The sequence below is a fragment of the Falco cherrug genome, chromosome 8 (genome assembly GCF_023634085.1).
Source record: "Falco cherrug isolate bFalChe1 chromosome 8, bFalChe1.pri, whole genome shotgun sequence".
Classification (NCBI taxonomy): Eukaryota; Metazoa; Chordata; class Aves; order Falconiformes; family Falconidae; genus Falco; species Falco cherrug.
Genome location: NC_073704.1, coordinates 55,568,737 through 55,581,309, shown reverse-complemented (window position 1 = coordinate 55,581,309; position 12,573 = coordinate 55,568,737). Strand labels below are relative to the sequence as shown.

The 12,573-nt window shown below is 65.5% G+C and overlaps 1 protein-coding gene across 1 annotated transcript; it reads right to left on the bottom strand.

Moving 5' to 3' along the window:
- Window positions 1–283: 283 nt before the first annotated feature.
- Window positions 284–11,019, bottom strand: RNF44 (ring finger protein 44). Its single transcript, XM_055718849.1, is given in 12 exon segments — window positions 284–3,311; window positions 3,423–3,522; window positions 3,638–3,759; window positions 3,888–3,975; window positions 4,143–4,267; window positions 4,349–4,510; window positions 4,708–4,884; window positions 5,067–5,234; window positions 5,760–5,976; window positions 6,378–6,558; window positions 9,607–9,838; window positions 9,840–11,019. Coding segments are annotated over 12 exon segments (2,136 nt in total). The 5' UTR covers window positions 10,341–11,019; the 3' UTR covers window positions 284–3,248.
- Between the last annotated feature and the right edge of the window lie 1,554 nt (window positions 11,020–12,573).

Sequence of the window (12,573 nt, the reverse complement as noted above, 5' to 3'; positions counted from 1 at the left end):
CGTGCGAGCTGTGACAGATCTCCACGTGGGAACGAGGGGGGCTGTGGTGCTGGGTCACAGACCCCTCTTGCTCCCACCCTTGGGCTCCCCTGGCCTCTCATACGAGCCCCGTCTCTGGGGGGCTCTGCACCCTCCCTCCACCTGCTCGGTGACTGCCTCGGGACCCCCATCCCTGACCACCATGTTGGCCTGGCCTCCGCCGCCCCGGGGGACCCTGCAGGGCTGGGCCGGGCTCCCCCAGCCCCCCTCAAGCCACGGCCGAGACAAGAGCCGGGGCACAGCGTGTTGGTATACATCATACATTTATTAGTGAATATCCCTCTCAAAATCAGCCACAACATTAAAAAAAATAATGATTGCACTACTTGGTCAAGCAGAACTAGCAACTTTCATTTTAAAAAAAGTACAAATCTGTTAAAAATTTCAATCAGTATAATACACATATATATAATACAACATACTAGTTATGTTAAATGCTACAAAACCAATATGATTCCAATGGAATGGAAAAAAAACAAACACTTTTAGAGCTTTAAGAACCTTTTTTTTTCTATATATTAGCCTTTTTTCAAATACATACATGGGAAAAATGAGGTAACTGTAAAATGTGCAAGTAACAGAGCAAAAAAAATTATATATATATATTTATATATATATATATATATATAAAAACTTTCTAACACAGAACACACGTCCTAGCACCTTCCGGGGAGCCGCGGGGGCCGCGGGGGTCCCACCGGAGGGCCCGGGGACTGGTATAATAGAACAGTAAACAGTCCACTATCCCACCACAGGAAATCATTGGTAAACAGTGGTATCTACAGCGCAGTCAGCAATCACAAACACCCTAAATAATTGTTTTTTAGTATTTTTTTTTGTAATTTTTTCTTTTTGTTATTTTTTTTTAAATGATACTTTTAGCTGCTCATTGGAATAAATTCTGCAGCACACGAGCTGTGAGCTTTCGAGTCGCCGTCAAAGGACCGTAAGGCTTTCCTGGCTCCCTGGGCACCGCGAGGGCGGGAGGGGAGGAGGGGGGCGTCTCCGGGGGCGCGAGGCCGCCGCGCGGCACGGGGACTCCTTTGGTTATCTGTCACTGAGTGAGGGACGGGGAGGGGGCCGGGGTCCTGCCCAAGGGGCACCGAGCCCAGCGGTGCCAGCGCCCACGCCACGGCGGAGCTGGTGGTGCCGGGCCAGGGCCCTCGGCCTCAACATTTTGCACCGGAGGGCGGCCGCCGGGGAGGCTGGGAAAAGGGAGGCAAGGGGGAGCCAGCCAATAGCGACACGCCGCTCGCTGACCCCGCGCAGCTGACTGGCTGGGTAGAGACTGGGCCCAGCCCACCAGTGTGCTGCGAGTGGCCTGCGATTGGCGGAGGCGGCGCGCAGCCCTCTGCCAATCAGGAGCAGGCCTACCTCAGCGGCGCAGTGACGGGCACCGCTCCCCGGGCCTATGGCGTGGCAGCGCAGGGAGAACCGTCCCGCCCACCCACCTGCTGGGCGCAGCCCCTCGCCTCACACCCAGCCCCGACGAGGCGGCCAAGGCCATGCCGGGGGCCAGCCCCACCGCCTGCCCCCCGCCCCGCGGGGAGCGGCCCCCCCTTCCCACCCCGTCCCCTTGCACACGCCGCCACCGCGGGCGCCCCCCATGCCGCCGCCTCCCGCTCGGAGGGGCGCAGACCCCACGGGGACGGCCCTGAAAGTCTCACGGTCCTGCTGTGGCGTTGCGGACATGTGCAGTACAGTGCATGGCAGTATCAGCTGAGCACGAAAACCCCTCTCCCCACCCCCCCTCACCCCACAGCCGGCTAGACGTAGCCAAGACCACGTTCCAAGCTGGTCAGACATGCATGCATATTTGTGAACATTTACATAGGGCTGGCGTCCGCGCTCGGAGGCTCCCAGGCGTCGGCAACGCGCACCGCGAGGGGAGGGTGGGCCTCTCACCGCTACCCTCCGCCACCGCCTGCCACCGCCTCCCGTCACCCTCCTCGCTAATTAATCATGCAAAACAACGGCCACGCGGGATTGCTGGAGCCGGGCGACGGTGGCTTCTCTCCCCGGGCCTGCACCAACGGGGCACCCGCCCGGCCAGCCCCGTGCGGCCGGGAGGATACGGCGGCAGGGGCTACTCACAGCTCCCCCCGCGCCAGCCGGGGCAGCACTGAAAATACACCATGAGGTTACAGATAAACACCCCCCCTTGCTGCGGGGCCGGGGGCACCCACCGCAGCCCAGACGGCCCCCGCTGCCCAGCATGCCGTGCCGTCCAGCCAGCAGGACGGGGGCGTGGGGCCATTTTGATTTATGGCGGTGGGACAGAGAAACAACAGCGGGAGCCGGGGCCAGGCGGCACGCTGGGGACACGGCATGCCCACGGCTGCCAGGTCCCCCCCTGCCCCAGGCCCTGGCTGCCTCGCGGGATGCCACACAGGCCCAGTCCCGGTCGCTGTGCTGGCCGGCCATGGGGAATGAACAGGGAGAGGGGCCGGGGCCGTGCCAGCACCGGCCTCCCACCGGCGAAAGACCCCAATCAGCCAGGACCCTCCGGGGCTCCCCGGGGCAGCTGAGGTGGGAGAGGGGCTGCGCCGGGCTGCGTGCGGGAGCGGGGCTGGAGGCGTTCCTGCTCCGGCCACGCTGCGGGGCTGCTGGTGTCCCACCTTGGCCACGCTCTGCCAGCCACCTCCTCCGGCTGCCCGGCTCAGGGTGCTGCCGGCACCAAACCTGCAGCGCTCCCTCCTCTCTCCTCCCCGCATCCTCCGCAAGCAATGCCGAGGGGAGGAGCCGCCCGCACATCACTGGGTCAAACGGCCACAGAACCAAAAAACGTGATGGAAAAGGAAACGGAGGTGGAGGGGAGGGAACCCTACCACAAAAAACCAAAAAAAGTGAGTGACAAAGGGAAAAAACACTAATTCCCTAGCAGAGTACAAAGACCTGGAAAGTGATGGAGGAACAACAGCGTCTTTGGAGCACGGGAGGGCACGGCCACGTGCCTCCCGCCTCCAGCACAACACGATTCGGGGCCCTGGGAGCGCAGCGGGCAGGCGTCCGGTCGAGTCCGTGCCCCGGCGGGGAGGAGGAGGGCTGGCCGGGAGCCCGGACTGCTCAATGCTCACCACATCCGAGGAGAGGCTTTGGGGAGGAGGGGTAAGCGCAGGGTCAGGCCCTAGCAGCGGGCAGCGGCCCCCGCCCCTGGCCCGGCGTGTCCTCATCCTCTAACGAATTGTGCGGCACAGCGCCTGCCAGCCTCAGTCCGCCTCCCGCTGCACCTCCGACGCGTCTGCCCGGCAGATGGGGCACGTGCGGTTTGCCTGCGGGTGAGGAGGGAGAGACAGGGGCAAGTGAGCAGGCACCCCATGGCACCAAGGCCAGCCGAAAGGCAGCTATCTGCACCCGCAGCACCCGAGAAGCACAGGCAGTACCTTTAACCATTTGTCGACACACTTAGCGTGGAACTCGTGGTTGCAGGGCAGGACGCGGAGAAGCTGCCGGGCCTCGAAGTCGCTGAAGCACACGACGCACCTGGGGGAGGCAGCCATCAGTATGTCCCTGCCACACGGCCCCGGCCCCCAGCCCCCTGCCAGGCACACCCATGCTCCCCCACCAGACACCCCATCTGTGCCCTCGGCTCACTCACAGGGTCTGCTCAGACTGGTGGCTCTCAGGGTTGAAGCGGTAGGACGGGAGGTGCTCGATGTCTGCTTTGGTGAGTCCCCGCGGCTTGGCCTCCCCCAGCCGCTCGGCCAGGTTCAGCAGCGCCTGAAGGAGACGCAGAGGCCGGCTCAGCTCAGCTCGTGCCCCGGCACAGCACCCACCCTGGCAGAGCCATCCCCAACCTTCCCCAGCTCCGCCGTCCCATCACCCCGCAGGAAGCAGAGCTGACACACCTCGTAATTCTCCATCTCCACATCATCCACGTCCAGGTCTAGGCTGATCGTGGGCCCCACGGCTGTTGGCGACACAGGAAGCATAGAGCTGGCAGGGAAGGACGGGGTGGTCAGCGTGGGGCGGCAAAACCCAACCTCCACCCTGGCATCCCTAGGGGGATGGAGTCACCTGTGCAGAGGCCGGGCTGCCGCGTCCCCATCCGCAGCGTCACCCCCACCCCACACATCCCACCGTACCCTCACCCCAGTACTCACAGGAAGTAGGGCAGGAAGCTCGGGTAGTACGGGGGGGGCGGCGGCGGGGGGGGCGGGGGGGGCAGCGCCTGCTGCAGCCGGTACCGCTGGGTGTTCAGCCGCCGGGGCATCATGTGGGGGTATGGCTGCAGGGAGAGATGGGGCACTCAGAGCTGTGCCAGCCCCATGATGTGTCCCCCTCACCCCTCCACAAGACAGGGACTCACCACGCCAAATGGCAGTTCTTGGTGCAGTGGGTCGTGGGGGAGGTAATGCAGCGGCACAGAGGGGGACAGCGTGGGAGCGTGGTGGGACGGGGGGTACGTGAAGCCCGCGATGGGGTGCTGCTCCCCTCGCAGGTCCACGTCATTGTCTATCCTCTGCAGAGGCTGTAGGGGAAACAGGCTGGGAGGGGCGTCCCAAATTACACCCCCCCGCCCCCGACACTAGCAGGATAAAGGCACCCTGGGCATCCCACCCATCACCCCCAGCTGAGACCCACAGGGACTGCAGAAGACCCCAAGGTGGTCTTCGTTGGGCCACAGGGTACGGAGTGTCCCCAGCCTGCACCCCCACCCCAACTCACCATGCGCGGATGCTGGGCTTGGAGAGGTACAAACTGCCCCAGGGGGGCCATGTGGGGCGGCTGGTGTGGGGGCACTGGCGGCGGCGGAGGGTGCAGGATGTAGTGGTCGCTGGAGATGATGGGGGGGAACGTCTGGTAGGAGACGGGAAGCTGTTGCATGGCACATGCCTGGATCAGCTGTGGGGGTGAGAGAGAAAAACAGGGGTCAGACACCTGCTGTGGGCATGGCTACACACCTGCCCCCTCCCCAGGGCCTCCAACAGACCCTGTGCCCCGGCTGGGTACCCACACAACCTCCAGGCACCACAGGCCAGGCTGGCCCCAGAGATCCCCTGTGGGTGTCCCCTGCCATGACTCACCGGGGGCGGGAGGCAGCAGAGCGGGTAGTGCTGTCCACTGAACATCACTGAGCATGCTGGGAGCTGCTGGGTGCTGCACCCAGGGATGTGCTGGCCGGCGTGGATGGGGAAGCCTTGCGTCGTGACGGTGGTAACCGTATAGGAGAGAGGGACAGGTCCCTGGTGCACCTGAGGACAAGGGGCCAAAGGCACAGTCAGGGTACAGATCCAACTGAGCTGTCCCCATCCCAGCGGGGTGGCAGCAGGGCGCTGAGCACCCAGCGCTGGGACACAACCACCCGGCACCTCCGTTCCACGGGTGTGGCCAGAGGAGAGGGGCTGAGTGCAGCCTGGGTTTGAGGTGGGTTTTGGACCCCTCTTTGCTCCCCACAGACAGGCTGGCACAGCCTCTAACCCAGGACTGCCACCGCAGATGATGGTGACCATTCTGATATGAACAACCCTAAGAGGGGACTGTCCCCAGCCCCTGGGAGCAGGGACCGCCCTGGGCACACCCAAGGTGGCAGGGGGACCCCAGAGTTTAAGTGCTCAGCAGGCAAGAGCACCAGCAGCCTCAGGGTTGGGTGTTCCCAGCAGCAATCAACTGGTCAGAGGGGACCCAGGGACATGTCTTAGGACCGCTGCCCCAGACACCAGCGTGGAGTCACCATAAGGTCTCCCCTTAGCACTGGGGCTGAGGGCTACGGCACCTACCTGGTCATGCAGATCCACCATGAATGGGTTCTGGTGGGGTGGGTGAGCGGCTGGGTGAAGCATTCGTGGCGGCGTGCTGGGGAGAGCGTAGGCACGGGGCTCATCTACAGGGATGTGCGGCTGCTGGGGGAAGGCAGGGTGCAGCTGGGGCTCATCCTGGCCCAGCAGAGTTGCCAGAGGTCGGTCGCGTCGTCCCCACTGACGCCTGGCAGGGGGGCTGTGGGGCCACCGCAGGAGAGAAACAGAGCAGGAGTGACCCCCTGGCCAGGGGCACCACAGCCCCGGGCAGGGTGGCTGTGGGCAGGTCAGTGCCAGCCCGGCTGCCGGAGCAAGATGCTCAGGGCGTTGTGCCAGGCCAGGCTCCTCGTCTGCTTGTGGAGCTCCAAAAAGCTCCTCTGCTCACCCTGCACATGCCCCCCTCGCCATGTCCTCAGCACAAAAGGGATAAAAGGGACCCCAGCTCCCTGGGGACCCATCGGCTGGGCCAGGTGGACGTGCTTCCCTGCCGCCATCTCCCCCCAGGCCCCCCCAGGAGCCGCTGCCTTGCTGCAGCAGGACCACGGAACCGTGCCCACACACCATGGGTGACAGGGCGTTGCACCACCCTGCACCCCGTACCTTCGCTGGAGATGGTCGGGGCTGCTGCAGGGTCCCCCCGAGAAACGGCGCTGGTTAAAAGGGGCAGAGGGCGGCCGCCTATTCACTGCCAGTTCCCATGGTCGCATTGGTGACGTCGGGAGGCGGATGGGCACACGGGACCTCAGGCTCCAGGTAGGGCAAGACACCAGCACCTTGGATGCTGCGAGAAGGACAGCGGGTCACAGCACTCTGACCCCTGGGGCTGTGCAGGGCTGCAGAAGCCCCAGATCCTCCCCACACCCCAGGTCCGAGCAGCAACCCCCCCCCCCCCGCCCACTTCCCCACCACCTGCTTTGGGAAGAGGAAAGGGAACAGAGGCACAGGGCAACGCTGGGGCAGCCACTGCACACGTGGACAAGCTGAGGGGGATGCAGCCCACCTGGCTCCTGCTCCTGCCCCCTCCGCACTGGGAGCCCTGCCACCCACACCACACAAGTGACTGAGCCACCCCAGAGCCACTGTCCCTGCACAGCTCAGCCTGCTGCTCCCTCCCCTCAGGGATGGTAATGCAAATGACTGGAGCTCTTGCTGCTCTGGGACCTAGACCTGTGCCCACCCCCCCTCCTGGAGCCGAATGCGTCCCTGAGGGGGGGGCAGCGGGGGCTAGGAAGAGCCCATTCACCCCCCACAGTTGCCCAGTTACTGTCCCTCCACTGCATGGCCAGAGCCACCTCCCCATGGAAGACACAGACACCAAATGAGAGAGAAGCACTTGTTTTTGGCACAGAGAAAAAAAGCAAGCAGCGAAGGGCCCCGTGGCTGCGGCAGCACCCCAGGCTGCTCACTGGCCAACAGGGAGCCTGAACCGGGGGGTGGTCCAGTGTGTCCTTGGCCGAGACAGGCTCCAGTGCTGCTCTAGGGGCTGCTCTCTCTTGCCGGGCTCCTTCACATCCTACTCTGGACCAATGCTGCTGCCCCGGTGACAGGCACGGGGGACTGGCAGGGGACACGGCAGCTCATGGCCCTGCTCTGGCTCAGTCTGTGTGTGTCAACTCCCTGCTACACACAGGGCGAAACTGCACATCCCCGTGGGGAGGGGGACACGCGTGGGCTGCAGCTGAAGCCGGGCAGGCAGCTCCACTCTGCCATCCACCTCCACAGGCAGGGAGGGGGGTCAGTGGGAACACAGCCCATGCGGACCCTGCCCCACCTCCCTTCCTGCACCCAGGGTGGTGTCCCCACGCCAGAGCCCCCCTCCCACCACACAGTTCAGCCGCACAGCCCCAGTGAAGCTTGGAACTTTGCAGAGGAGGTATCTGCACACAGGGCTACTTTTTCCCCAGGCTCTGGTTCCCCTGGTCCCAAAGGGGCCTTTCCCTGGCTCCATGTGGGTCCAAACCCCCTCCGAGAGGCCTCCACTGGGCACCCTCCCACTGCCCAGCAGGCTCCTCTGCCAGCCTCCCTCGGCCTCCACAGCCAAGGCCAGCAAGTGGGAGTAGCCATGGCCTTGGCACTGCACCCCACGTGCCCTTAAATCCAGCTTGCCTGCAGGCTGGTGGTGCACCCGCCCAACACAGATCCTTCTGCAACCCTTCTCCTCCTCCATGCTCATAGCAGAGGCACGCTGGGGCCGTGAAGGGCACCCCGAGCCCAGGGAGCACTGCTCAGCCCCAGGAGAAGATGGGTGATGGTGGTGGGGTGTCTCACACCAGCAGAGCGAAGCTACAATATCACACCTGGGGTGACAGGCATCACCAACTCCTGCGGGAAGTCACTGGGGCAAGCCCTGTGCCACACACCAGTCTCTTCTTAACCTCACCCCCATCTCTATACCGTTCTGAGTGCTGAAAGCAAATTACTCTCTGTTTCAGGGGAAAAAGAAAAAAAAAAAACCCAAAAAACTAACAACCAAAAGCCACAAGCTGAGGCCCCCCCCAGGAGCCTGTCTGTGGCTGCCGCTGGGGAAGGGGCCGTGCTCAAGGACAGGGGTTTGCCCCACGGGTGTTTTATGCTGTCCCCAAGCCTCGTGCCAGGTGCCAGGCACCCTGCCGGGGGGCTGCGAACCAGGCTGCCGCAGGGGCCCAGGTCTAACCCCGCTCCCCAGGAGTCTCCCCGAGGTGTTGCTGCTTCCAGTTCCGAGCACACGCGGTACAAAGGCCCCGCGTGACCTGACGGGCACCTTCCAGCCGAGACACCCCAGCGATGGGCTCGGGGACAGGGAGCGCCTCCACACAGGGACACTAAATCCACGCAGGGGCTCACCTGGTGGCAGGACCCCCGGAGCAGGGCGGCTGCCCTGGCTCCCAGGACACATCTCCCGCAGGCAGGATGTCCCCAAGTCACCGGGACAGCGGTGACCGAGGGGCGCAGGGCTGGCATGGCCCCCCGTCCCTGCCACAACCGGGAACCCCCGCCCAAGGCACCCACCCTCCTGTCCCACGCAGGCACACCCGGCTCCCTCCCGCACACCCGTGGCTGGGAGCCAGCGACCACCCCGGGCAGGGTCACCGTGACCCTGCGGAGGCCACCGCCGCCCCGCAGCAAAGGGGACCCCGGGCCCCGCAGCCCCTCGGTGGGGCGGGGGGCGAGGCGGCTCCCGGGCCCCGCCGAGAACAAAGTTAGCAGCGCGCCAGCGCTCACGCCCGGTGCCATCTGCTCGGGCAGCGCCGGGCTCCGGGGCTGCCGGGGGAGCCGCCCGCCCGCCGTCGCCTCTCCGGGGGTCCCGCGACCACCGTGCCACCCGTCACCGGCTCCGTCCCGGCACCCCGGACTCCCCCGCAGCCCCTTCCCCGCCGTTCCCATCGCGAACGCCGCCAACTCCCCCCGGGAGCGGGGTCACCCCTGGCCCCACCACACCGGCAGCCTCTTCGGAAGCCGCCCCGCCGACCCCGACCCCAAACCCCAGCCCAGCCCCTGGGGTCTCGGGGACGGCGGCGGGGCGGGCGGCACATCCCGGAGCGCCCCGGCGGGGCACCCCACCTCGCAGCACCCCAGGAGCGCACCCCAGCCTTCAGCCCCGGGGGTGCGCCGCCCGGCCGGCAGCCCGCGCCCCCCGCCGCGGCAGCGGAGCCCCGCCGGTGCTGGTGCCGGGCGCGGAGCTGTGGCTTTAAGAGCGGCCGCTCCGGGGCCATGTGCTCGGCGCCAAACAAAAGCAATAACAAAGGCGGCCGCCGGGCCCCGCCGCCGCCGCCACCGTTGCCCGGGGCAGGTGCCGCCGGGGGTCCGGGGAGCGGCCCCCGCTCCCCCCTGCCCCCCCGCCCGCACCTACCTGCACCGATGGCCTGGGCCGCCGCTCCGGTGCCGCTGCGGCACCCCCGCCCCCTCCCGCCGCTCTTTGTTCGCCGACGCCGGGCCCGGGCCTGCCCCTCCGCCCGCCCGCCGCCGGCCCTCCCTCCCGCCTCCCGCCCCCCGCCGGGCCGGCCCCCTCTCCGCCGCCGCTGTTTCCGGTGCCTCTTTGTTTTCCGCGGCGCGGGGCGGCCGGGCGGCCACGGCGGGCCAGGGCAGCCGCCGCCGGGCCGGGGCGGGATGGGGCGCAGGGGGGGTGCCTGCCCCTTTAAGAACCGGCGGCGGCGGGACGCACCGGACAAGAGTCACAACACTCGGAGGCCCCGGGGGCGCGCGCGGCGGGCGGGGGGGGGGGAGGGGGGGGGGGGGGGGAAGCGGTGCGGCGCGCGCGCGCCCCACGTGACCAGGCGTGTCACGCTCCGCAGCCATCTTGGAGGCGCGGGGCCGGGCCGCCACGCGGGGCAGCGCCGGGCTCCGCGGGCCGTGTCCTAGCAACGGCCCGGGCCCGGTACCGGCCGCGCCGCCGCACCCCGCCGCGACGGGCTCTGCGGGGCCGCGCCGAGGGCGCCTCGCCCGCCGCTCCCGGCCCCACGGGCTGGCAGCTACGTGAGTCCGGCGGGCCGGCAGCGCCGTGCGCTCCCGGCCGGCCCCCGGCACCGCGCTCTGGCTGCCAGGTGGGCGGAAGGCCCGGGCGGGGGGAGGCGACGGCAGGAGCATGGGGCTCCCCGCCGCCCTCCCGGGCAGGGGCGGCAGGATGGAGAAGCCGCTCCCCTCCGGCTCCCAAAGACCGAGCCCTGTGCCCGCACCGGCGGCCTGCCGGGCACACGCGGCTCCCCCCGGGCATCTCTACCCAGTTCCAGCTTCCAGGCACCGGAAAAGCCCCTTTTCCTTCAGAAAAGCCTCCAGCTCTCTCCCCTCGGCTCAACAAGGAGCAGCAACTCCTCGGAGCACCGCCTGCAGGTCTGCTGAGCAAGCCGCCCGGCTGGCCGCTGCCACGGGGAGGCTGTGCCGCCGGCCCCCCGCATGCCCCCGGCCGCACCAGTCAAACCTCCGTGCTCCAGAGAGCGCATCGCGGCGGCTCTGCTGAGAGCCTGATGCTGCAGCCAAGCCAAACTTCCCCGGGTTACAAGGCACACTTAGAAATTCCCAGGTAGGCGAGTCAGCCACCCGGCAGCCCTGATGTAATGCCTGTAAACCAGCCCTCCCCTGACAGCTGGGCTTTAAAGTGCTGACAACCAAAAGGGAGCTGATTAATTTGTAACATCACCCCTTTCAAAGGAAACCTCAGAGCGGTGGCAATGATTTAATGATTCAGTAGGCTCATCATTGCAACGAGCGGTTGGATTCAGTTTTGCCCCAGCCCCCTCCAGGCCCCTCTCAAGGCCAGTTCACCAGCTCTCACCTCTGAATCCCAGTGCACAGGACGAACTGCACCAGCCTCGAGGACCCCCTGGGACATGGAGCATCCTGGGGCAAGCTCCTTCTGCCACAGCTGTCAACGGCACCACAGCCAGCTGCTTCTGTCCCCATGGCAGGGGACACACAGGACTAGAAAGCAGCATGGCAGACCCCTATGACAGGGTCAGAGCCATGTGCTCAGACAAACACGTTTGAAGGAAACAGCCAAAGGTGTGAATCATCAGCTCAGATCTGAATGATCACCCCTCAAGGTCTGCTCCACTATGGCCTCTTCGCTTCAAGAGCTGGGGACTAGAGGGAAGAGGAGGAAAACAGCACTCTGCACTTTGACCTTGTCACTGTTTGCAGGCAGAGGCAGCACCGCACCTTTACAAGGCTGCCAGGACACAGTCTGATCCTGGGCAGAGCACCGACAGCAGGCAGAGGCCACAGATGGTGGAGATCAGTGCAGACACTCCCTTCGGACCCGCTCCAGCATCACCAGCTCCTCCATGGCCAGCAGCTATTGATGTCCTCAGGACAGCATCAGGAGAAGCCATCAATGGAGCATGGCTTACCAGTGAGGCACTGGTCATGCTCCCCGCCCAGTCAGGCTGGACTGTTTCTGTGGCAGAGCCACGTCCAGCCACGCCATATACAGCCGTGCTGAGCCCGCCTAGCCAGCTCCTGTGAGGACATCCACGCGCATCCATGAGGCACATCCAGCCGCAGGGTTAGAGCACATGGAAGCGGCTCAGCCCACACCTGCCCTGTGCCGTCTCAGGACCACAGCCACACACACCGCCACCAACATCACACTGCCCCAGCCTCGGAGCTCTGCCTGGAAGGGCCATGTGAGGAGCCCAAGTGACACCCTCTCTGGTGCTACAGCAAGGCTGGCCATGGACAGCAGCACTGGTCAGTGCTTCTAGGCCAGGACAAGGGATCTGTGACACGCCACGTAAGCAGGAACCCCACGTGCCAGGCAGCAGCCTTAGAAAGCTCTACCTGTGGGGGCTACTCAGGCTGAACCCATCTACTCTGCAGCCAGCAGGCAGCCCATCACGTCCCTCAAGAGAGCCAGGGACCGGCAGAACCAAAGCCTCCCCCAGCCCAGGCTCTTTAAGACACCATCTGCTGCCACAGACGGGCCGCCTCCCTTGCCCCATATATAGGTCAGGTCTGTCACCAGATTAGCTGGGGTGATTCGAGTGGTGTGAGCGCGTCTCCCACTGGAGGTATGCTCTACCCTGCCCTCTCCCCAGTACCCACTGTGCCAGCAGCTTGTCCCCACACTCTCCCTGGCCTCTCCCCCAAGTCTGGGGAGAGGAAGAGGTCCTACACCCTTTTCTCCCCTCCCCAGTACCTGGAAAACAAGTGAGAAGAAACCAGCACTAAGTACCCAGAAGCTCCCAGACTGCAGGAGGGCAGCAGGAGTGTCCCCTCTCTACCCAAAGCCTGACACAAGCACCAGGGGACATGGGACACCCCAACATCAGCAGCCACCGCAGGGTGAAGTGCTTCTCCGCTGGGTAGACGGGGGGACAAGCTC